Genomic DNA, 22,990 nt, shown 5'->3' on the forward strand with positions numbered 1-22,990 from the left:
CGTCCATGCTAAGTAATGTCTGTCTTTCCAGTTCTTTTGTCTGTCCAACACAAAATAAATCAACAAAACAAATGCTCCTATAATCCATAAACTTCCAGTCTGACAGCTTGGTCAGTGATATACAGTAGTTCCTCATGTTTGAAATGACAGATGTGAAAAAGGGAGGATCAGAGAGGGGAAAGTTTGATGGACAACTCAAGTCAAGTACAATAAAGTTGACAGTATTTAATGTAAAGCATGTTAGTTTTAACAATTAATGTTTTCCAAGAGTCATTATCATTGGAATTAAAATAATTTCCTGGAGACAAATAGCTGTTTCATTTTCCATTACACCAGTGGAAAAAGCGTTCGGCAGCAATGATAAACCCTGGCTTCAACAACAGCCTGATTCTCTCTTTTTGAAGCGGAGGGGCAGCTGCAGACATGGACTATAAAACCCAAATTTGAGAATAGAAGCCTAACCGGCGTGTCAACAGCTCATGCCTTGGGTAACAGTTGGAGACCTCGGCCAAGAAAGAGGTTCAAAAACAAAGCGACTTGATGAATTAACAATGCATTGCTCGTATTATTGAGTTAACATTTCTGTTTTACTTCCAGGAGCTTAGAAAAGGAATCTGAGGCATGCCTTTGTGTTTTTCCTTCTAGACAAAGTATCCCTGATTACTCCGGTGTTATGTCACCTCACTGCACGTCGTCAAAAGACAAATTACATGGTGAGACAGCTAGAGAAATGGGTTTTGCATGTGGGAATGGTCTTCAGACACTGCACACTAGTCACTGTAATGCAACATCTGTTCAAAGAGATCATTTCAACAGCCTCCCTCCACAACCAATACACTTTCACCAAATAATTATCTGGTGCATATGACTCAAAACACTCTACTTCTCACTCACTAGACTCTGTAGATATGCTTCTAATAGTGTTACTCTTCAAATTAATAACATATGTTTCATATTTATTTGCAATCATTTCTACTATTCTGAGTTGGTCAACTTTTTTACCCACCAACCTGTTTTGTGCTCTAGGATGATTATTTTAGTGGCACTCATTGAAAGGGATTTTATTTGCAGAATCTCACAAAAATGGATCACACTTTCGGTTTTTATAATTGGATTTTTTTTTTCATTTTTACCACTTTTCTAATAATTTTATGAAACACTGACTTGATGTAAATGTAGAAGTCAGGGATTCTGCAGTGTGTAATCAGTCGTGAACTATTCAAATACAATGTATGAACTGTATAGAAAAATGTTTGCTAACCCTGCGCCCTTATCTAAACCTAACCCTAACCTTTTTTTTGGGAGTTCATTGGGTTGTATGGTAACAAATCACCAAATCACACAAAATCACCTTAGTGTCTTTTGCCTCTGTTCCTGAAGTTTAAATTATATAGGCTTGAACGATAGATGAACAAAAGTGATGTCATTTGCAATAAAAGTTCAAAGGACACTGAGGCGAAGGTGAAGGTGGACTGTAAACAGTTACTGTCTCCAAAAAGAGCTGCTTGTCATCCCACAAAGAACCAAAGAGCTCAAGAAAAAGAGCTAAAAGCCTCCATACCTGCTACTACTTTGAGTGAATTAGGACCCAAAGAGGGCAAATCATTCATTTGCAACAGAACTGGACTCCATTTACAAAATTTTACCAATCAGCCACAGTCATCATGTCTCCTGCGAGGGAATAGGTTTTCCTCCACAGTGACTGTAAAACAGTGTCTGCATTTGTTGCATTGGTTGACCTAACAGCAACAATCCAGTGATGCAGTTTTAACTACATTTTTGGAGCTTTTCACATATACCTCTACAATTCATGCATATGTTTGTCTAGATGCCTGCAGTATTGCATAATGCAGACAATTTTTGTCAATATGTATACTGCACAGCAAACAGTGTACTGCAACTGGACATCCTACCAGTTAAGAGAGACTTGATTTTGTGATAGCATATAAATCTTATATTCTTGGCCATATATGGATCACTGACAACAGTCGAAACAATAATGTCAGTTGCGCTCAGGGTTCACTCAATACCTTCAAATGTCTGTGAACTAGCTGGTGAGTATAAGAACTGTACTGCAAAAAGCTGCATATAAATACTGCATAGGAATGATTACTTCCATGACATTCGCCTCTCAGTGACAGCCATGTGATGCATAAATCAAAAATATGATGTTACTCAAGTTATATGGCAAATTTCAAAAACACATTCAGATTAACAACTAGGTACTTTCCTCTAAGAACTATTTTTACGCTCACCATCAATGAAATGACTGATGTGAAAGGGTTGTTAATACTAGGCAGCCTTTAGCCGCTCTGAGCTCTCTGCATTTCACCGTGGCTGGTTCCTTCTGGCTCTCACCAACGCCCCATACAGAATAACACTATGAGCAGATGCTGCCAACACACTCACGCTCACACACACTGAATGCTCACTGGAGACTATATTAATATAAGCTGGTGCAGAAAGTTGAACAAACAAGGCAGAGAGAGATGTTCAGGAGCTGGTAGATAAAACCAGGTTGAATACGGTTATGAATGAACTCCATCTAACAGAAATTACGTTTTAAACACCTAATTTGTATTAGGTTGTGGTGAAAACGCTGCCTGCACTATATTCAGAGAAGTTACTTTGAGTGACTGAAACACGTGAAACAAATGAGACAAACAAAGTCACTTTGGTTAAGGTTTGGGGAAGGCTGTCATATCTGTTAAATGTCAATAAAACATCTGTTTCTCAAGAAACTCCTGAGTTTTTCTGTATTAAATAAGACTAAAATACCTTCACAGTAAACATACATCATGTACCAAAATTGTTGCGACTTGCCAGGTACGTTATGTGACATTTCCTCATTATGTTAACACGTAAAACGTATTTGCTGTTGGAAATTAGCTGTATGTAAATAAGAATTCTTGGAGGAGGGTGTGTGCAGAGAGAGGACTCCAATGAGAAGCTCATGTTACTCTTGCTTGAGGCAGACACAGTGATCTTAGTTAAACCTACATGTTTCCTCCACTTAACCTGGACTACTGGCATTGGTCAGGTGTGTATTTAAGGAATAGCTATTTTACCTTATCTAGCCATTGTATAATTAGATGTATAAGTATAAGACAGCAACATAAAGAGAGAGGGTTGGGGACAAAGATGGATAACGAAAATTGTGGGCACATCAAAGACAAATATTAGATTTAATGTCAATTCGCGGAAAACGCATCCATATATTTTCTGCCTGTATCGTAAAATACCTGTACATGAAAGCAAGACGGGCACTTAAAGAGCAGTTGTTGAAAATGGCAAACTAAACATGCGCCCACAACACTGCATGGAAGCTCTTTGGTAAACCAGTAATTTCAAAAGTTTCATCTGCAGATTAGTTTAAGATTAAAACCACCCCACAAGCGACATCTGTTTGCTTACAAATTTGTGGTATTGATCGGCCATATTTTGTGACTAGACAGCGAACTTAAAACAAAACTTCTGTATACACTAATTTCAAAGCGTTTTATGGTCACTATAATGGTGTTTCCAGTTGCTGTTTACACCAGCACACCCAAAAAAATTTTATAACAGCAATTATATGAAGCAAGATCACACGTGAATTGGATCAGATGTAGAGTTCGCCTGAGGCTTCACCACCACCTCCTCTGGGTCTCTATTTTGTTGCCAAATAATCCAAGTTGTTAGATTTCAATTAGAAAGGTGCAGTAGGTTTTAGTACACAATAAAACAAAAAAGCATCTGGCACAAAATGAAGGAGCCAACTCTTCCCATCCCAACTATTACCACCCTGACTACGCACGCAAACCGAGACATTGAGAAAAGAACTCGCTTTTTGTCTTGACATAAGATGAAGTGGATGGCAGAAGTTTCTCAATTATGAAGTCATCACCAGTAGAAGCATATTTATGTAGGTCAGGCAGACTGCACAGGGATTTCTAACTACTATTTGAAAAAACAGACATGCGTTCATGTTGCATTGCATTTGTGACAGATTTGATGAAATGCCTGTAGCATTTTGCTCTCCTTGTCTTATTCATAAGAAAGACAACAAAGTTGCTCAGTTTTTCCCTGCCCTGGGTGTCTTTTCGTGCCAACGAGGACCAACATTTTGGCACAAATGTCTTCATGAGGGTCTGCAGAAGTTTTCTCTTTCTAACCCGAGGCCTGTTTCATTAGAAAAGTCATGCAACATTCTTTGAAGAGTGTCAACTTTCAGCCACAGTACACATAACTTTTAAACAAAAGAGACCTGAAAGGAAATCATGTAACGTTGCGGCAGTGGAATGCTTGAATTCTGGTACAAATGCTGCAGACGTCATAGCCAGTGAAAGGGTAATTATAGCTGAGGAGTACCTGCTGTGAGGTGTTCTGCTTAAATAAATGTGTAAAACTATGTTCTCGGGGAACGTTAGGAACTCAGATAGTACTGTCTTGTTCTTTGCGGTATCGGTGAAGGTTGACTGACAGCCTAACAACCTCAACAGAGCGCTCATGTGCTTGATTACATACAATTATACTTTGAAAAGCCCCATCCACACAAGAACATGTACACACGCAATCACACACGGTACATTTTATAACGCATTATCGATGACGCAGATGAATGAGTCCAGTGCGACTTGACCAGCTGCAATGAAGAACCAGTAAAGAACCAGTGGAAACTCTGAGATCGACCGTGCAAACTGCAGATGTGGATAATAAGATATTCTTCAACACAAATCTGATCTTAAATTTGTACATGCGACACGATACGTGCTGATCGACATTTGTCTGTTTGAGCATGTTTCAGTTCATTTTGTGTGACCGTGCTGCTTAGTTAGCACACCAGCGAAGCAATTTAGCCAGCGGAAAGATTTTTGATGGTCTTTTGATCAAAGCGCAGACAACAAAGGTAGTACACTATAAGCTAGCATTCTGCTCTGATGTCTACTCATTTAATTATCTTTTAATTAGCACGGAGATCACACATAGCTTCACCCTCTGTTGTGCAGACTTGTTCTCAGTTTTGCAAATTATGCCTTCTTTTGAACATTATTTATTGATAAACCACATCCTAAACAAAGTGCTGTAAGTCATGGATAATTACAAGATGGCAACATTTATTAAAAAAGTAGTGGGTGGAGGGATTATCTCTCAAAATGTTCCTTTTCTTTTTATCTTCGATGACCCATTTTGGAGCCTTAGGCCCAGAACACACCTGATGCAGAGCGTGAAGAACCCTGAGAGCAGACGCCACGAGCATCACCATGTCTTCATTTCGACCTACTTTGAAGGCTCCATTTTGCAGTGGGGTGAGCACATAGATTTCCACAGATTACCTGTTTATCCAGTTTTGTGATAATGAGCAGATCTCACTTTCATTAGGAAAAATGATGATTCAAGATCCGGTTATCATGCTCTGAATACATGAGCAAATGTCAGCTGACACGTATCAACGAACAACAGCAGAACAGACACTTACAGTTCCAGTGATACTCGCATATTGATATAATTCAGCAATAGACATGTACAGTTTATATTCATTTGTGTCATTTTGTTCGAGTAGAGAAAACAAAGCAGAATAGGTTCATCACATGCAGCTCTTCTCTATGTGTGCAGCAGCTGTGCGCCTTCATTAACAAAGATGCCAAAAAATATTCTGCAAGCACTCTGTGTCCAGTGTAGTTTGGGGAGCTGTTTATCTTACATGTTTATAGATCACAATCAAACTTGGAACAACTAACCGGTAATTATTTATATATTCAAGTAATAAAACAAGAAAATTAGCTACAGATGCCAAAAACCACTACAGTAGCACATTTAATGGAAAGGGTGCGATTTAAATACCTAGAAGGCCTCCAAAAAGTCTGCTACCCCCAAAAAAACCTTGAAAATGCTAAACCCAGTGTTGAGAGTTATCTGTTGGAAGCTGACAGCGGTGACATCAGCAGGTACAAAATGGCTACCACCATCAAGAGATGCTGTGTAAGATACAGTATCTGATCAAAGTTAAAATGACTCGTTGTAGTGAGGGTAATAATCATGGAATTGTCCTTAAAGTGTCACTGAAACGGGGGTTGGGCTTCCCCATGACCTGAGGTCAAACTACAGTGACATGCTGCGGCTTGTAGGATCCTCCACTGAGCAAGCACATCGCTAAGTTTGGGACTCTGAAAGACAAGCAGCTCCCATGATATTCTAATGTTAAAGTAGCTCCCGGCAAAAACACAGACGTTTATGTTGTATGACTCACCGCGGAGAGAGAGTTAAGATGAAAGCAATACAGCAACTGTTGAATTATTAACCCTGTCAAAAAGTGCTTAATGAAACATTGCATTCCACGGTTCAGACATGACTTCAGATAAAACAGCTGATACAGACGCAGGTTTTTTTTTTTTTTCTTCAAACCTCTTAACAGAGCATTTGCGAAAACGTGAGCGTGCGGTGAAGTGACTAAAACCTTTGAAGCACAGTTGTTGCTTTTCAGAGAGCTCGCAACACAACTGCACTTTGGCTCTGTGACGTCCAGAGCTTGTCTGGCTCAGGCTTTAAAGTTTTTGCTGATTTTGTAGACAAATCGTATCATTTGACTCTCCTACGGTTCCACACTGCTGCCAAAACCAGATGTGCCTCTACAAGCTGTCCACATCAGGAGACCAATCCATGTGACAACCTAGCAGCAAGCTTTGACAAGCCAAGGGGATACTTACACTTCCGTGATACAGCAACACAAACTTAATCTCACCCTTTTTTCTCTCTGTCTCTCTCTGTCACTCTCTCTCTCTCTCTCACACACACACTTAAATATGTATGTAAATACAAAACAAGTTACACATAAACCACCTTTAATTTTCTTTTACCTGTAGTGGGATCGCCCTCTTTCTCCTTTTGTCCTTTTTTACCCCCCTTCTTTCTCCCTTTCTTATCTTTCCTCTTGCTCTCCGTCATGCTGTCAGAAGGAAGTAAATCCTCTCAGGAGAAGACTCTGGGAAAAAAACAGGTAGTCCTACTGGGAACGTGTGGCAAGTGGGCACCACCAGACTCTGAGCCAGTTAGAGCGGCTCTCCTCCTATATAGACTCACACCAATCAAGTACAGCAAGGAACCACCTACTCACAGCAGGGCAGAGGGAGAGAGAGAGAGAGAGGGAGAGGAAGGGAGGGAGAGAGAGGGAGGGAGCAGGGAGGAAAAATAGGGAGAGAAAGGTAGAGAGGCACTGCTCAAGAGCCTAAGAGGGGAAATGTGAATACAGAAGGAGGGAGGGAAAAAAGAGGGAGGGAGGGAGTGAGGAAGGCATTTCCCATTGCTTCAAGGCAATCAACTGCTCCCTTACTGGACCTATCAGATAAGCACTGGCTCTTCCAAGCCCTGAAGCCACAACCGAGGACGGAGAGAGACCAGTCCTAATGAGTCCACACAAAAATCTGAAGTTTGCACATTCAGGCGTCATGGCTTTGCTTTGTAGCCAACTCATTTTCCCCCTAACTCGGGAGCATCTTCTCCCTCGTAATGACCCATGCAAAAGTGGAGCGGGACCACTTACGTTGTCCCCTCTGCACTGCTGACCCCACCCAGATAATCCTGAGACCTGCCCCTGCCAGGTTGATGTCTGGGGGGTGGGGGGTGGCGGGGTGGGGGTCCCAAAACACCTCACATCTGGTTCAGATTTGCTGAGCACCAGTTGTGTGGATACGTGCAAGAGGGAGCGATGTGTGAGGTGCCGAATGTCAGATCGCAATCTGTGACAGACTGCTTCTTGAAAAATTACACAAAATCCTCTTTGGCTTCCCGGGCTGCTCCCCTTCCTCACCTCCCTTGTCTGTCAGTCCCCTCTCAGTGCTACAGGCGAGTTCCAGCATGTCTGCGGCTGTAGCTCTCTCTTTCACTGTCGCTGTTAGCCAGGTGTCATCAATGTCCACGCAGCAATACGGAGTTAGAGCCATTAAAACAAGCTTTAGGTGTATGATACCAAATCTGGCCTTGTGTAAAAAAAGTCTTTTTTTTTCTCTTTTTTTTTTTTAGTTCTGAAAGGTGAGCGAAAACAGGACACATGAGATGAAGGTAGGCCAGGAGAGAGCTGAAAGCCAGCAGGGGCACACGAAGAAGAGGGCAGAACTTTCTAAAAGTGGGAATCTACTCCCTGCCTGACTTTAATGCAGCAAAAGGATATTTGACTCAGGTTTGTGTGAAACAATATCTAATGCAAACATAACCCCCAAAACAACAACAACAACAACAACAATACTGCAGCTAATCTGTTTATCTTCATTTGACACAGCCCGAACTGTGACTACAAGATGATCGCAGCATTATCTTAAGCTGCTATATCAAAGTAAGGCTTTCTAATTTCATGCTGACTGAACTCCACTGTCCCGTTAAGTGGTAGGAAAAAAAAATACGTTGAAACAACAAAAGAGGCGACTCTCAATGAAACTGGTGTGTTAAAAAAAAAAAAAAAAAATCTGTAGATGAGTCATCTGTGGGGCCCTCCCGGGGTTTGTCTCAGCCCTTGGAGTATTCTTGACGTGTCTTGGGAGGAGGTGGCAGCAGCAGGGATTGGAAGGGGGCAGCGGAAGGGTCATCACAAGTTGGCACACTCAACAGCGCAAGTCTCATCTGTGGGCAAGAAGAGGTCAAATCGAGGCCAAGGTTTGACACACCAATCAGGTCCAATGTAGTGCTTTTCCCACTTGAAAAACGAACTGCTCTTTCCTCTCTCTCCTCACCTCTCCGCTCCTTCCAGCAGTTGTGCTCGATGATCTAATCTGTCAGCAGAGGTAACTGAGGACTGGCAGGGCCTTCGGTGTGTCAGAGAGCTGCCCCTGCCGCCCTATCTCCCCCCAACCTCAACACTCACTTCCTCCTCTACAGTTCAACAAGATGAAACTCGTTCCTGGGCCCGTGTGTGTCTGTGGGTGGGCACGAGGTTTATGTATGTGTCAGAAATGTGAGTATTTCTGACGTCAGTACTAAAGAAATGCAAGTTTCGGCATACTTAGGTGTAGATTTAGAACAAGGCTTTGGTTGTCAGTTTGTATTTTTTTTCCAAGAATACAAATTAGTGAAAAGTAACATTAGCCGACATGAGTTATGAGGGTTGTGACTGGGAGCACTGGGAGCACATTAACCTTGGCAATAGTGTGGACATCAATGCGTTGCTCTGGTTTCAAAGCTTTTGCAAAGTTGCAGAAGTGCTGCTTAACTGAGCAATTCTAAAATTTGCAGCATGTTGCAGTATGGATGAGTTTTACGATCACTACCTGTCACTCCTGTGTCCCAGTTGCAAAGTTACATAAAACATGGCTATACAAAAAGTGCATACGCAGGAAAAGGGGGGAAGGAAAGAGAGTCACAGACTGCACACTGTAAGAAAATTACATTTTTGTCCCAAAGATTGTTTGACAACCTGTGAACAAGGTTGAGCTTTTGAATTTGAGCTTATGGTGTATAAGAATCTGATATGAACTCCACTTTTCAGACCCGGACACAAATATGGTCATGGAAATGTGCATCTAAATCTCTTTCTCTTTTTTTCTAGTCTACTCAAAAGCATCTGCTGTTTTTCAACAGCCGTGGGCTGTCCTTGGATCAGGGTCTGGAGGTGGAGGGGCACAGTGGGCCAGTGTGGGAGGAGCATGACTTGAGAAGTACATCAAAAAAAAAAAAAATGAAAAAATAAAAAAAAAAAGGAGCCAACCCCTAAAAGTCCTGACATGGATCCTTTGTATGCCCTGCTCATAAATGCTTCACAGACCCCATCTCTGCCTGCCTCCTAATCCCTCCTCGCTGCCCCCAGAAAAGGGGAGACAGCTTTCCTGTATGATGGAGCTGCGCAGCTCCCTCTTAACAACAGCATACCTGCACATCATCACACTGATACCGCTCAACAGCACTCCTGCCCTTTCACAGGCACGAGAGTTTATCTTTTTAGACATAATGGCTTTAAACAGCCATTAGGTTGTGTTGTTTACATCTGTCTGCTTTTTTGCCAACAAAGTGTATATGGATGTGGGGGGGCTTAAAGTAGGGAATAGTGCCTGCTTTTAACACACGCCTGTAGTCTTGACTGTCAGAGGTGAGGCAGGGGGAGGGACACAACCTCTGAGCGAAACAGGAACAAAAGAGGATAAACTGAAAGGAGTGGAAAAGAGAGGAGGGAGGAAAGGCAAGGACAGAAGGTAAAAAGTGCAAAAGGCAGACTTGGGAGTGGAAATAATGTCCTCTTCATCAGATGACAGAAAACAGCCCCACCTTCTGATATTCACCTTTTAACAAAGCATGTGCTTCCTCAGCTGACCATGCGCTGAGGTGTGCTGCTGGAACAACACAGGCAGGCTGCTTGATTAGCCTCCAGCAGCAGTAGTGGGCTATCTGTTGCGTACAGACCAAGGAGACTGCGTAAAACACACATTTCTGAGCAGAAATATCATCTGGTTGATGCTGCCAGTCTTGTTGCTTCCCATGTATGTGCTGTGGCCTCTGCGAGAGACTCTCTGCGTGAAAAAGATGAAAAGCATGTGATGAGACACTGAAGACTTGTGTCACTGGGTGGGCTGGCGAAGCCCCCTTGAAGGGAGACATGACACAAATCAATGTCAGTGACATCTGGAGGCCTGATGAAGGGGCTATTTTCTCAAGGTCAGCGGAGCCAAGGTCAACTGAAAATCCAAATCAGAGTGTCACTAATGACTCTGCTCAGCAACAGCTGAGATCAGGATCACAGAGAGAGGCCAGAAATCACATGCACTGCCTCATTTACAGCAGAGCAAATGAATGGATGAATTCAAATCAGGCATTTACAGAGAGCTGCCAGAAATCAAAGAGGAACAGCACGCAAGAATGTAAGTGTTAAACAAGGAAGTGATCCTGGGTGGATTCAGCTCTTTGACGTTTCCGCAGCACATAGCTGTCACCATGGTAACCGCAGTCTTAAGGGTAGCAACTAGAGTATGTGAGAGAGATGTGGAAGGGCGGAGTGAGGATGAGAGATGGGGAGAGAGAAACAAGAAAGGATGCAAGCGAGAAAGTAGGAGATAATGTGTGAGAAATACAATGGGAGGAAGAGCGAGAGAGGCGGAAATAAGAGAAAGGCAGGACAGGAGGGCGACGGGGAGAGACGGAGTAAAAAGCAAGAAACACAGAGCGAGACAAAGAAAAGCAGAGGAGAGGTATCCAGTGAGCAGCTGCAGCCTGGCCACTGTATCGCTCCATAAGAGAGATGTCCATGAGTAAGCCTGTGCCAAGCCTGCTGGGAAGCACTGCAGTAGCATCTCGGAGAGGGAGAGATGACAAACATCAGCACTGAGCATGCTCCACTCTCAAGGCCACTGAGAAAATGAGATTTCAGCTCTTTAGCCTCTCAGTTTGCTTAGTTCTCCAGCTCTGTTCCAGCCTCCGTCTGTCACTATCCAGCTCTCACAAGCACATCACACCGTCAGTGTCCCTCTCTCTCTGTGTCTGTGTGTGCTTCGGATGTGGCTCCACACTGGACCCAATCTGACTGATGTGTCTGATAACTGATTGATCTAATGGTAAGAGGCATCTTTGCCACTTATGGCCACACTGACTCATATTGTGACAGGGTTGATTGGGGCAGAGGGGAACAAGGGATGAGCATAGCAACTCATCAGCCAATGGGGCATGATACTGCAATAACAGGCCGGCATCACAGCAGCCTCGCACACACACACATGCATGCATGCATGCCTGCATACATGCGCGCGCACACACACACACACACACAAACACACACACACACACACACACACACACACACACACACACACACACACACACACACACACACACACACACACACACACACACACAGCCCTGTTGACAGATGTGATCTCTGTGCCTACTGATCATCTTCCTTATCTGGAGCGCTGCCATAGCTGCGCTATGAATGACAGCCATGCATTTGTGTCAGACCTGCAATTAAGCTGAGGTTGATTTTTTTATTTTTTTTTTCTGTTCTTTATGCTTGTTCTGCAGGCAGACAGACAGACACACCCACGCTGAGATACAATTGTGTGCTTTTCAGTTTCATGGCTGAAAATTGATGCCTCTTTTTGCATCAGTCGTGGCTATGCAATGAAGCGTGAGCTAATGCGAGGCAGACAAAGTTTGTGCGTGCGTGCCGCCATGCATTGTATGTGTGTGAGGACAGAGTGTAGTTTGAAAAAGCAGCAATTGCCACTCAACTTCCACTGTGGTGAAAGTCCCGCACACTGTCAAATAATTTTCTTCTTGCTGATAACACTGCTGATAAAGATTTCTATCAAAGTTGACGAACTGCATCCTCACTGTCTATATATATTTCTTTGCTGATAACAAAGGGTCTCTCAGTTGGACAATAATAGCTTGTTGGGGTCACACTGAAATAGCACAAATATTTTTAATGACAGATGCTGTCTGAGCGTGACTTTGATGATCCTCTTAGACAAAAATCCGCTCTATCTTCTTAAGGCTGCCTGATTGAATCTCTCTCTTTCCCCCTGTATTTTTCCTCTTTTTAAATGTATTTATTTTTCCAGAGTCTCTGCCTCTCTGTCTCTCTCTCTCTCTCTGCCTGTCTCCCTCCCTTAGTCTAAAGGAGAGATAAAGAGGTTTGTGTGACTGTGAGCAGATTGACTTGAAGATAGAGGCTGGAAGCAGATCTCTTCCACCTCCTCATTCTGCTCTTTCTCTCCTGCTCTCACCCAGATGAATAGACAAACAGTCTCCCACATGCTCTCACAGTTTATCAAACACACACCCACATAGAACCAGGTCTTCATGCAAACACATATGTGTGCTCTCACCAGAGAGAACAACACACACTCAATCTAAGTGTCCTCGGGCCGACAAAGTATACACTGTCACACTCAAACGCAAACATACCCCCTCAAACACGCACATACGCATACGCATACAAACACACAGGTGCATCCACACGTAAATAGAAGAAGCGCATGGGTCATTGATGCGTTCAAAATGGACCTGTTTTCCACTCACAGTGTACCTAATACAAACCATCTCCCTGTATAAAAGCATACTTCATTTACGAAATGGACTTTTTAAGACACCACCTCTGAATCACAGCAAAACACCAGGTTGTGTGTATTTTTCCATTACGCACATGTTTTTCACTGTAAGACCAACTGATTGAACTTTTGAAACAGCATGCCGTCACTGCGTGTCACTTTGAATTGTGTTATCATTTTTATTGTCTGTACATGCACAGCAATGTATTTACATTACAATCTTCATCTCAGGAAAGATAAGAAATAACTTTTTAAATTTTTTTTGTGTGCAAACCAATGATTGCAGTAGTAAACAAACATGTGAACTGTGGAATTAAATAAATCAATAATAAATGTCACCTCACTGTAAATGAATATTTCAGTCAACTTTCAAACGCGGTTAAAATCGTCTTAAAACTGCCGAAATGTAAATCCACATGAGGAAAAACACTGGAAGGTTGTGCTCTTATCAGCAACAGCCCCCCTTCAAAAACATGCGTGCATCCGTTCTCTGCTTTGCATTCTTCGCATCAAATCAAATTCCTTTTGCGCTCTGCACTTGTCCTTTATCTCCAGAATGTGCTTTTAGAGCAGCACAAACATGTCACAATGAGGACACTGTGAGGAGTTTCACACAGAGTGAAACCAGCCTCTTGGTCAAAATCATTTGCATTTCTGCTTTTGCCTCTCATGGCTGAGCCTGGCCTTATCAAGAGTCTGTCTTATCTCTTTGTTTGTTTTTCACCAATGTAGGCTTTTCCTGGAAAACAGGCCACTACGCATGTGTAAGCTTAGATCATGCTTTGGCGGCATAAGCTCAGATCAAGGCGGTCTCAAATTGAGCGATGCTTGATAAGTGGGCAACAGAGTGGCCCCAGTTGGCGGTGCCAGGATGGCCTCACACTGTGCTCTGGCAAGCCAGACATGGCTGACAGGAAGCCAGGACTGTGGTTGGGTCACCTCAGAGCGACAAGATGACTGCACAGGCAGACACAACCCTCTCCACCCCTCTAGAAGCAGTAAAATCCATTGCCAAGTGCACCAGCAACAGACAACCCCAAGACTAAGAAGGAGGTCAACGCTAGCTGAAGCCGTAATAGCTCTAAATAGGCAAGCCCCCAGCAGTATGAGCAGCTTAGTGATGGAGGAGCAGTACCAAAGCTTTAGTCTAAAATCTAATAGTTGAGTTTTAGCCAGCAGAGTATTAACTGTTGCTCAAAAAGCCATATAGTAACAATACAATACTAAACCATGTTTGTGGGGTAAAGATGAAATTTTAAGACAGGGGAGGACAGGTTAGTTTCAGCTTGTTGACGGCAGTACAAGACCAGGGTCAAACAGCCGACCAGCAGTTTTAAAAAGAAAAGCCACCCTTTGTATTAATTTTACGGTACATATTGTGTTGTTTTGTGTAATGCTGGCTGGCCGACAGTGGTTTCCTGGCCCATGGCCATTTGCAGTATGATAACTGCCTGCTTCCAAGCCTAATGTCATGGAGACAACAGGGGAATGAAAAGAAACATGCCTCGACAATGTGTAGCAAAAGCACATATCCCAACAGATGTGATGGAGAAAAAGCGGAAATGGGGCTCACACTACAGGGACTTTCTGTAACACTGATCTTACTGGCTTTTACAAGTACGACAGACCTCAGTGAGGAATGTTGCTTTCTCATTTAGGGTAAAACACCCCTGGAGTTAAGGGGTATCAATATCACAAGGGAGATATATTCCTCTTTTGTCTGCATTTGCTGCAGTGAGGTGATGGTGAGTGTGCTGGTCTGTGGGCCAGCTGGGACACATCTCAGTTCACCCCTGCACACACACACGAATCCGCACACACACAAACACACGCACACACATACTGAAGCTTGCTTTACGCTGCTCACTATCTTTCAACAACAAGCTGAGCAGGGACCAGACGGAAAGAGGTCCTATTTGTGCAGGAAGATAAATACACTTCTGCACCCAGTCCTGTCCCCTCCAGATTAGAGCAACACAATAATGAGCAGGAGCACTGGTGGAAGGTCAGAAGAAAGCAAGGGTAAAGGATAGAGTAACAGCCTGCTAACAAAACACACACCCCCACACACATACATGAGGGACTAATCACAGACTGGTGTGCATGCTTTTATCTTTAATTATCAGAACTTAATATTTAATAATCGTCTAAATTAGCAGCATTTTGTCCCTTGTACTACGTTTGCATGTGACTTTAACCATTACGGTGTGCTCTTTGTAATGTCGCTTATGAATATGGATCAAATCCCTGTGGGGATTCACTATCTTTTGTGATCTCCCCCTGAATCACTCACTCAGGAAAAGCTCCAGGATTTACAACTTGATGGCGTCACAGTTTTCAGGAACACAGATGGCACACAAGAGTCACTGTGGGTGTGTGTGTTAAGTATCTGGTCATCTTGCAGTGGGATGATGGTGAATTGATATGTCTAAATATCCACATACATACTGTAAATATTCAGGAATGAGTGTGTCGAGTTGTTGACACGTTATTCTTCTGTGAGTCAGCAGTGTCATAATCTTTGATCAGCTCCTCCTCTGTGTTACGTTCGGGATGGGAACACTCAATCATGGACCACAGAATTAGGCAATTCATCTTCTCTCTTGCTATGAACGCATATTTTCACTAACTCTGAAGCAAAGTTGGAGACCCCTTCACTGTTGAGGGAAACATGATTTTCTCTTGGTCCACTTCCAAACACCGCTAACAAGCCATTCCATTCTGTTTAAAGTCTTTTCATGTTAAGACACACATCAATCCACACCTACAACATACCTGAGGAAACAAACCTTCTCTCAGGATATGTACTGTGTGTGTCTGTGTGTGTGTGTGTGTCTGTGTGTGTGTGTGTGTGTAGGGTGAACATGGCCGGACACGTCCCTTAAACACACCGGGAGGCGCCCAGCGGGAGTGACGGCAGCCCCTCTTTTCAACACTTCGGCACGCTGCACACAAACACAGTTGCCCTTCCCATGGTCCTTTTGTTCTCTATCATTTTGTTGAAGTTCCTGTCATGGACACTGTCAGCTTTCCCTGGACATTTGTAACCGACACTTATACTACACTTTTGGACAAACACTCGCTTCAGCGTATGACATGGCACTAATCATGCTTGAATCACAGCACAAATTTAGACAAGCTTCAGAAATAAGCCATCTCACAACTGACGCAGGAAAACATGCATATGCTTGCCGACGCAGAATTATAGCAAATACACTTTACAGAAATTCAGACTATTAGCCAGAGAACAACACACCCAAGCACTGGCAAGCATGTACAGTACACAGACCTGGGGAGAAATACTTATATTGATTGCATTCCTTCTGAAATTCTCTGAAGCAAAAATATGTCAACACGATGCAGAGAAATAGAATTGGAAGAGACGAGTTTTAGTTTATGCATGTTTTAAAAAGGCTGTAAAGGTACTACTTTCATAACATGTGCATAAACATAATTTTGCAACTGAATATGAAGCAGCATGCCAGTCCCAGTCAATGCTTCATTTCCTATGTTGGAACAACAAACTTTATTACCATAACATGACCTACGAAACATCCATAAGTCTGTTGTTTCTGCCATCAAATCATGACGCAGCATAACATGCTCAAATCTACAGTTAAGACCAGGTGAGGACTAGGAACTGGTGCATGATGAGAGTGAGGTAGTGACCTGGGGCCTATAGTAAATTAATGCCAGGGAGCGAGTCTGCAGTGAAAGGTTATCTCCCACACTGTCCTTCACTGTCAGGCTGCTTCCTCTGAATCTACCTGACGCCTCGGTGTGCAGACGCTGGTGCACCCAGGGTTACAAATGAATAACTGACGAGCAGATTTCACGCACAAACTGCTGCAATAAATCAATTCTCCAAGCTGCATATTCTAAACAACACTGACTTACATAGACTTTTAAAAATGCAGACAAATGCAGACCTGCATACACGACAGTACAGCTCACTAGGACATGCTGTTTACAATTTAGAATCCCAATAATGAGTAATAATTAGCTGTACTTGCTCTTCCTGCAACTTTGGCACCCACTGTTGGCATTTTATGTTCGGTTAGATATTTTCCTCGCACCTTCCAGCTAAAACATGTTGCCTTGTTTTCTGGAATATTATCATAAATTCATAATCTTCCAAGAAAAGTGGTACTGGTACTTTTCCAGGGTTATCAGCAGGACATTGTGTTTCACCTGAATTGGCAAAAATTGTGACATTGCTCAAGTTTTAACTCCATTGACATTGGCAACAAGACAATGCACCCATTTGTGTGTGTGTGTGTGTGTGTGTGTGTGTGAGTGAGAGAGAGAGAGAGAGAGAGAGAGAGAGAGAGAGAGAGAGAGAGAGAGAGAGAGAGAGATGCTCTATAAATAAACTGAAGCTGAGTTTGACAATGAAGACCTTAAGCTGTTTACACAAACCTTTGATACCCTGCGACTGAGGATGTCACCTATAAACCAGTTTATGGAATATTATGGAATGTGTTTTCTCTGGTGCTACGCCCACAGTTAGAAAGATCTACAAACGAAAGAACTTGGAAATTTGTGCCCGCCAGCTTCATCCTCCCTCTTTGGACTGAGCAATAGTAGGTTACTTCGACAACATGCCAAAACTATGTTGATCTCAACTGCAATTTGTGTGATCTTGACACAGTGACAGCAAGCCTGGTGTTACAGGCAATTATATGGTTCATAAAAAGTATCCATCAACTGTGAATCTAACCCTGTGTCAGTGTTAGTTTGCAGAGACAACAGGCACCAGAAGTGGGGAGAAAGAGATATTACATGCCACAGTAACCAGTTTAATATTGGAGGGAGCCAAGCGGCTTAATCAGATTTCAGATCATTGAAAAATGAGCTTACCTGGGTTTTTCAGAGTTATGCCATTTACATGCATTGATCCAGAGTTGGATTACCGGGCTAAACAGGGTTAATAATGGAGCTGTCGATAGATGTAAACAAAGCCAAATGCATATGAAATGATGTTAATAGCCCTGCAGCTAATTATTGCCAACTTTTTTCTACAAAGTATTACTCAATATGTTGGCCACATATATGTAGTACACATTTATGGCATAAAACAACATTGTTTTCTGAGTATAAGAGATTCCAGACTCCATGCCAAAACAGAGGGATAATCATGTTTTATTAATGGTGCTGAATGATTGATTTGTTTTCTGTTCTGTTGCTGTTTTCTGTTTGCAAAATGACAAATCCACAGTGTGGTCTTCCTCATGCTAAAACACAGTGCAAGACAGACAGACCTGTTTTTCTCGACGCCTACAGGTGTTGTGCAGTACATAGTGTCTTTTCACTCTGGCCTCTGAGCTCCCGTTAAGCGCTGACACGACTTGCGACTTTAAAGGGTTAATTTTGTCGACAACCTTTCATGCTGTGCACAGAAAAAAATGTTTTAAATATTTAATTACATGCACTGGCTGTAGCCTGTGAAAGAAGAGTATTGCAGCCCAAGATAGCTGCAAATTACTGAATGATTCAAAAGGCAGGGTAAACTTAACCTGCCTTCACAAAGCAGTAGGATACAAGTTGTAAAGAGCAGGCCAGTACAACCACATTACACAGCGGTATCAGGTTCATATATATGAGTAGTTAAGGATTCTTTTTAGGAATATCAAGCAACAACTGCTCTGAAGTAATAACTGACATAACTGGGCATCTTTTTGACTTCGGTCCAACTTTGCACATGACAGCTTCTTCCCTGAGGGACTCCACTGCAGTTAGTTTAGTCAAAAGAACAGATCAGCTTAGCAGACTGCAGTATTAACACAGGTCTAAGACGTGAAAGATGGCCTCCATTTGTGAACAAAGCAAAATCCAAATGGCAGTGACTTTCACAGTTGTTATCCTGTACATATCTCCCAGACTGTGCAGTGACTGTGGGCTTTTGAGTGTTTTTGACACAGCTCCAGCCGCAGGGGCAGGGAGTCTAACAACTGCTGTGACATTCCCAACGGACTCATCCCTTTCAACTTTTCGGTCTTTCTCCTGCCTCCTGATCCTGATCATATACTGCCTCATTGTGGTGAAGGCAACATTCTTCAGTGGGCTGAAAAATTCAGTGCTAATTGTTGGAAAAGCAGAGAGGCAGGGTGAAAACTGTGACCAGAGAGGCTAAAGTAAAAAAAAAAATAAAAATAAAAATAAAAAATACAAAATTCCAAATTAAATAAATATATAAATATATATAAATAAATAAATAAATAAATATATATATATAAAATCTCAGGTTACAGTTAGTGTTAATATATATAAATTTGGTTACTGCTGGGCAGAAACAGTTTGCCTATGGTGACAGAGAGCAATACAGTCAAAATAACTAAACTATAAACTTGCATCGGTGATTAAGAGTTATTCTACTTCTACAACTAGCAAAATATCTACTATAACATGCTGTGTTTATTCAACTTTAATGCATGTGAAACTGTAACTCTGCCTTTCCTCTTCAACCTACTACAGTTTATCGGACATTAACATTTTAGGAATGAATGCAAATGTTGCAACTTGTGACATCTGTGATGGAACGACTGCTTCTAACAGTAATCACATGCTGAAACTAGACACTGTCTTGAGACGGGATCTCACCAGCCATGACGTCAATCGCCGTGTACATGTGAGAAACGTGAGTTTAGTGAAGCAGGTGAACTGTGCCAGATTTATTCAGTATGCCTAACCATCCTTACATGGTTCACTTTTAACCTATGTTGGTGATGACATATACTCTATATGTGTGTTGCTTAAACATGCTATAGATCACCTGTTTCACCAAACTCACCTGTCTCATGTCCTGTTGCATTGCAACGTACGCACCTGTTTGGTGTCGCAGATGGTGTGATCTCATCATGAGATAGTCTCCATGTTTACCTAATGTCTTAGGGTGGATGGTAATGACTGAAACTGGGATACAGTGATCCAAGACTTAAAACAAATGTGGGCCAGGGGCATAACGTGACCACTTCCCTGCTTTCTACCCTCATACCTGCACCACCCTTGCTCGGCTCGTGCTCATCTTTGAACTTAGTCCTCATTTTGATCTCAACTGCACTCCTGTGATGCTTCTTGCACAGTTGTGATGCTACCACATTAACTAAATCTGTCCACAGACAGACAGACATATAAATACCTGTTAAAGCATTCAGGTATTCTGTGGTATTCAATGCTAAAACGTATCCTGGTGTCTCCAGGAACACATTTTGCCATGATGACACACAGATACACACACACTCACAGTTGCATGTGTTTGGTAACAACCATCCAATGAAGCTAAAAAAAGATCTGAGGAACATGGTGAGAGAGAAATTACTCTTACTTATTAAGATGTTGACATAACACTTGTCTTTATCAAAGTGCTCTTATAGTCAAATCAAGGTTCACATCAAATGAGCCACTGACTGATGTCCATGTATAGGCCAACTATTCATTACTTTGATATAAGGCATATATTTCATTCAGACCTAGTGAATGCAGCTGTGGAACCACACACACATACCAAATGTTGATCTTGTATCTTAATACTGACAGCACAAGACAAATACACATGCAACTCTACCATGAACCCCGTAAGACATAAATATGTGTGCGTCCTCTCTGAAAATTCTGGTCTAAATAGTTTTGCTGTTCCGAAAGCAGCTTTCATGCCATTTTATGAATTCAAGCCAGAGATTAATGGAGATTATTGGTTGTGACATTATGTACTAACTGAAAGACTAATCTGCATTCACACCACCAGCAGCCGACCCAATCCTGATCCTCTGTCTGATGGCTGATTTCAACCAGCTGTTTGCAAGCTGCAGTGTTGCAGCAGCGCTGTACTGTAGGTGACACTGATTTTAACAAGGTATGTGTTACATACAAAAGAAAGATAAAAAAAAAAGAAAAACTTCTTGACTTGTTTCTCTTAATGTAAATGCATGTAGCCTTCATTATCATTTCTTTCCATTTCTCTGCTCTAATTACAAAAAATACCTTTAAAAATAGAAAAATAAATCCCTAACCTGCAATAGATAGAAAAATTATCATTATTGAGTACAATAGTAAAATGCTGATACTTTGAGGAGGAGATTAAAAATGCGTTTCAAATGCACAATGCATATTTTGCCATTTTTTATCACATCCAATGACATTTTGCTTGCTGTTACCTCCCCAACCTGCCCATTTAACAAATATTTTCAATTCTTTGAGAATCTCACTGAAGCAGTTTGCAGTTATGTGCAGCATATGATTTTTTTTTCATACAAAATTACAAGGCATGCATGCATGACATTGCAGACTTGTTTTCATAGTTCTTATCCAACTGAACTTAGTATAAGCCCATTATTCTCCATGAGCCCAGACATAATTCTGTATTACAGCATGGAAATTTATAATCATCCAAAGCATTGCATTGGTGTGTGTGAAATCAAAGGGCATGTTAAATAGACACTCAAAACTGTGGAAAATATCTGTCACAGTAGAGTGGTTAAACCACTCATGTAGAACTAAACTCATGTTTAACCACTCAGAATGGCTGGAAGTACTGTAGTTCTGTGGTGAGCAGAATTAGAAAGTGATAAAAACTTAGTGTTGTGTCCTGTCCAGAGCTTTCACAAACAACACTGTATCTCATCAAGGGGAGCCGTTTTTCATCAGACATGGTTCATTTTGTTGTGATAAGAGTATATGCAGTATAATGAAAGGGTTTTGGCTTAATGTAGTCTGTCAAAACACAAGTTTGTTTTCACTTTCTCATTTTTGTCAGTGTTTTTGGAGTGAAAATTTCCATGCACACAGTTCTTGTTGTTGGAACTCCTTTAACTCAATATGAGTGTTAAAATGGCATTGAAAGAAAAACAAAAATATAATTACATTTCAGTGCTTTTTCTTTTTTTTTCTCACTTTTCGCTAAATATTTTTCACATTTGGACGTTGGCAGGATTATGATGCACGCTCATGATCTAATCTGTGACGTTCTTCTGGATATATTCGTCAGAGGTCTGCTCCTGTGAATTGCCGGACAAGCTGCTTAACCTCTGTCGGAGCAGACATTTTCTGTAGCTAATAACCTTAATAATTGCTGCATTCCATTTAGGTGAGCACCCTGATGTTGCGCATGCTGACTTATAGCTTGCTGGAACATCAGAGCAGACCACTGTTGCCTGCTACACCTGTGCTTGTCTTGATATGTCGAGTCAAAGTGAACCCGTTGAGAAACGTCTACTGTCACTGTCCAAACTCGAGACGGATATTTCATCAGGTAATGTGGGATGCCAGTGAGCCATGCTGAGTTAATTCTACTGGTGCACATGAATTGCAAGCATTCTTTTGGTGCTGAGTTGGCAAGTCTGGTTAGTTCTCCATCTGAGCACAAACTATCTTATTTCATAAGTATAAAGGGGAATTACAGCCAAGATTTGTCAGAACTGCTCCAGTAGTACTTAGAGGTTCTTCTTACTGAAAAGGGTTCAATAAGCTTATTTATTATGTATTATTTTTTTACAGAAGTTAGTACAAATACAATACAAGGATAATGAATATTGGACATAAGGTGACCCGAAACATGGTGCCAAATGAATGCTAATGTTGCTCCGTGTTGCTAACACTTATCTTAAAGTGTTAAGTCAAAGGCACTTGGACTTGCTTTAGATTCTTGAGGACATTTTGTCATCCTCAGACCTGACAAACTGGTGACCCGGAGGACTGAGAGTCTTCACCAGGCCACGGTCTGCTCACATGTAAGCTATAGCAATTTTGTTTTAGCAAACAAGTTGGGTTCATTTGTTTCTGAGCTTGTTTAGATGTTCCTCTGAACCAAAGTGGCTAAAAAAAGAAAATAATCAATTAAGGTCACTTAAAACTCAATTCAAAATTCAATTGTGCTCTTTCCCATTTTATTTGTGAAATCAACAGCGTCTCTCTTTACGCTTGTGGGATTTTGCTTTGGCATGCAGGCTTTTATGTTAGCTAGCATGAGGAACACAGGTTAACCGAGGACACAG

At 41.9% G+C, this 22,990-nt stretch overlaps 1 protein-coding gene across 4 annotated transcripts in view; it reads right to left on the reverse strand.

Annotated features, from left to right (window-relative positions):
- The window catches only part of nrg2a (neuregulin 2a), a 70,719-nt gene that overhangs the window by 40,766 nt on the left and 6,963 nt on the right, over positions 1 to 22,990 (reverse strand). The window contains exon 1 of one of the 4 annotated variants that reach the window (XM_070983603.1): positions 6,837 to 7,039. The exons of the other annotated variants lie outside the window; for them this stretch is intronic. Within the exon in view, the coding sequence (XP_070839704.1) occupies positions 6,837 to 6,924 (88 nt within the window). The 5' untranslated portion in view covers positions 6,925 to 7,039. Of the gene's footprint in view, positions 1 to 6,836; positions 7,040 to 22,990 lie in introns of those variants that run through there. 4 annotated transcript variants of the gene reach the window in all.

The sequence above is a fragment of the Chaetodon trifascialis genome, chromosome 16 (genome assembly GCF_039877785.1).
Source record: "Chaetodon trifascialis isolate fChaTrf1 chromosome 16, fChaTrf1.hap1, whole genome shotgun sequence".
Classification (NCBI taxonomy): Eukaryota; Metazoa; Chordata; class Actinopteri; order Chaetodontiformes; family Chaetodontidae; genus Chaetodon; species Chaetodon trifascialis.